Here is a 1,899-nt window from a genome sequence, read left to right as displayed (position 1 = left end):
GGGCTGGAAGAGAGCCTCTGGGCAACGGAACCTCTCATTCCCAATAGTGATGACCTGTCCATCAGGCAGCTCATAGCTCTTCTCCAGGGATGAAGAAGAGGCAGCAGTTCCCATCTCCTGCTCAAAGTCCAGGGCAACATAGCACAGCTTCTCCTTGATGTCACGCACAATCTCACGCTCAGCTGTGAGACAAGAAAACGCATTACATTTAGGCTTTTCTGGGGGGTTTTCCTGGTGCAAACCATCTTTCCTTGACTGTGTCCATTTTCTCACCTGTGGTGGTAAAGCTGTGGCCTCTCTCAGTCAGGATTTTCATGAGGTAGTCTGTGAGGTCCCTGCCAGCCAGGTCCAACCTGACAATGGCATGGGGCAGAGCGTAGCCTTCATAGATGGGCACAGTGTGGGAGACACCATCACCGGAGTCCATGACAATACCAGTGGTACGACCAGAGGCGTACAGGGACAGCACTGCCTGGATGGCCACATACATGGCAGGAGTGTTGAAGGTCTCAAACATGATCTGCAAGGAGAGCAGGAGAAAAGAGATGATCAGTGAAACTAAGAGTCAGAGTAATCTGAAATAAGTTTCTATGTGTTAGTTCAATTGTACAGAAAGAACAGCACACTGGGTTGAATTTTAATAGTAAAACTACTTTATAGAAAAGCAATTTATTACAAAACTCCTTTGTTACACTGACTCTACAAGTTAAAGTGCCGCAACCTGCTCTATTCTTCTTTGTTTTTTCATGCAGACACCTGGAGAAAAAACCTGGAGGGTTGAAGGAGGATGAGGAAAGACAGATTGAGCAGGGGAAGAAACACCCGAGTGGCAACATAGTTTCCTGTTGTTGGGCAGTTTCCTGACTTAGGGGGAAGTTCGTCAAGGTGTCAGCTCTTGTTACCTGCGTCATCTTTTCCCTGTTTGACTTGGGGTTCAGGGGGGCCTCTGTGAGCAAGACTGGATGCTCCTCAGGGGCAACTCTCAGCTCATTGTAGAAGGTGTGATGCCAGATCTTCTCCATGTCATCCCAGTTGTTGACAATTCCGTGCTCAATGGGGTACTTGAGGGTCAGGATTCCTCTTTTGCTTTGTGCCTCGTCACCAACATAGCTGTCTTTCTGGCCCATACCAACCATTACACCCTAGGAATGCAAAGAGCAGTGCGATTATGAAAGGTCAGTAGTTTTGAAAAGGTTACAAGGTATGTGAGGTTTATTAAGGAATATGTACCTGATGCCTGGGGCGTCCAACAATGGAGGGGAACACAGCACGTGGAGCATCATCTCCTGCAAAGCCAGCTTTGCACATTCCAGAGCCGTTGTCAACAACGAGGGCGGCAATTTCGTCTTCCATTTTCTGTATGAAGGGAATAAAAAGGGAGGAAAGGATTTTTAGATCAGCTGTTAAGCTGTAGTGTTTTCCATGTGGTATGTTTTATCATCTGACATCGCTGGCACAGGGTTCAGTCGAAACCCAGTGCTCAGTCTGCCCATTGCTATACAAGGCTATTAAGAATACTTTTCACACAATCATCTCTAGGATTTACAGTAAGTGATCTGAAAAAGAGAAAATATAATGTGAGCTGCAGTTCTTCTGGTGAAAATGCCTTGTTGATGCCTAATGTTTGAGGCACATAATCCTTCAAGTTGATATGATGGCAACAAAGACAACGACCACACTAGCTGCAACTCCTATTAGTTGGACAACAGAAGATTGGAAAGCCAGTGGCCGCTGTGATGAGTCTCAATTTTGTGCTGTGGCATTTAATGTAGCATAAACAACACAAAGCACTGGCATTTCACAGTGAAGATCTTTGTTCCAAACCAGCCTTTCCGTGGGTAGTTTACATATTCTTCCTGTGCCTGTGTGGCTTCCCTTCAGGTTCTTCTTTGGCTTCCT

At 46.1% G+C, this 1,899-nt stretch overlaps 1 protein-coding gene across 1 annotated transcript in view; it reads right to left on the bottom strand.

The window, feature by feature from the left end:
- LOC102215504 (actin, cytoplasmic 1-like) overlaps positions 1 to 1,363 on the bottom strand; it is a 1,863-nt gene extending 500 nt beyond the window's left edge. The window contains exons 1-4 of the mRNA XM_013915181.1: positions 1,231 to 1,363; positions 903 to 1,142; positions 274 to 520; positions 55 to 182 (exon numbers count right to left, since the gene is read on the bottom strand). Of these exons, the coding sequence (XP_013770635.1) occupies positions 55 to 182; positions 274 to 520; positions 903 to 1,142; positions 1,231 to 1,353 (738 nt within the window). The 5' untranslated portion in view covers positions 1,354 to 1,363. The remainder of the gene's footprint in view (positions 1 to 54; positions 183 to 273; positions 521 to 902; positions 1,143 to 1,230) is intronic.
- Between the last annotated feature and the right edge of the window lie 536 nt (positions 1,364 to 1,899).

The sequence above is a fragment of the Pundamilia nyererei genome, unplaced genomic scaffold, assembly GCF_000239375.1.
Source record: "Pundamilia nyererei isolate P.nyererei 1_Seehausen unplaced genomic scaffold, PunNye1.0 scaffold00265, whole genome shotgun sequence".
Taxonomy (NCBI): domain Eukaryota; kingdom Metazoa; phylum Chordata; class Actinopteri; order Cichliformes; family Cichlidae; genus Pundamilia; species Pundamilia nyererei.
Note: the sequence above shows the minus strand (reverse complement) of the source record. Positions and strands in the feature narration are given on the sequence as shown.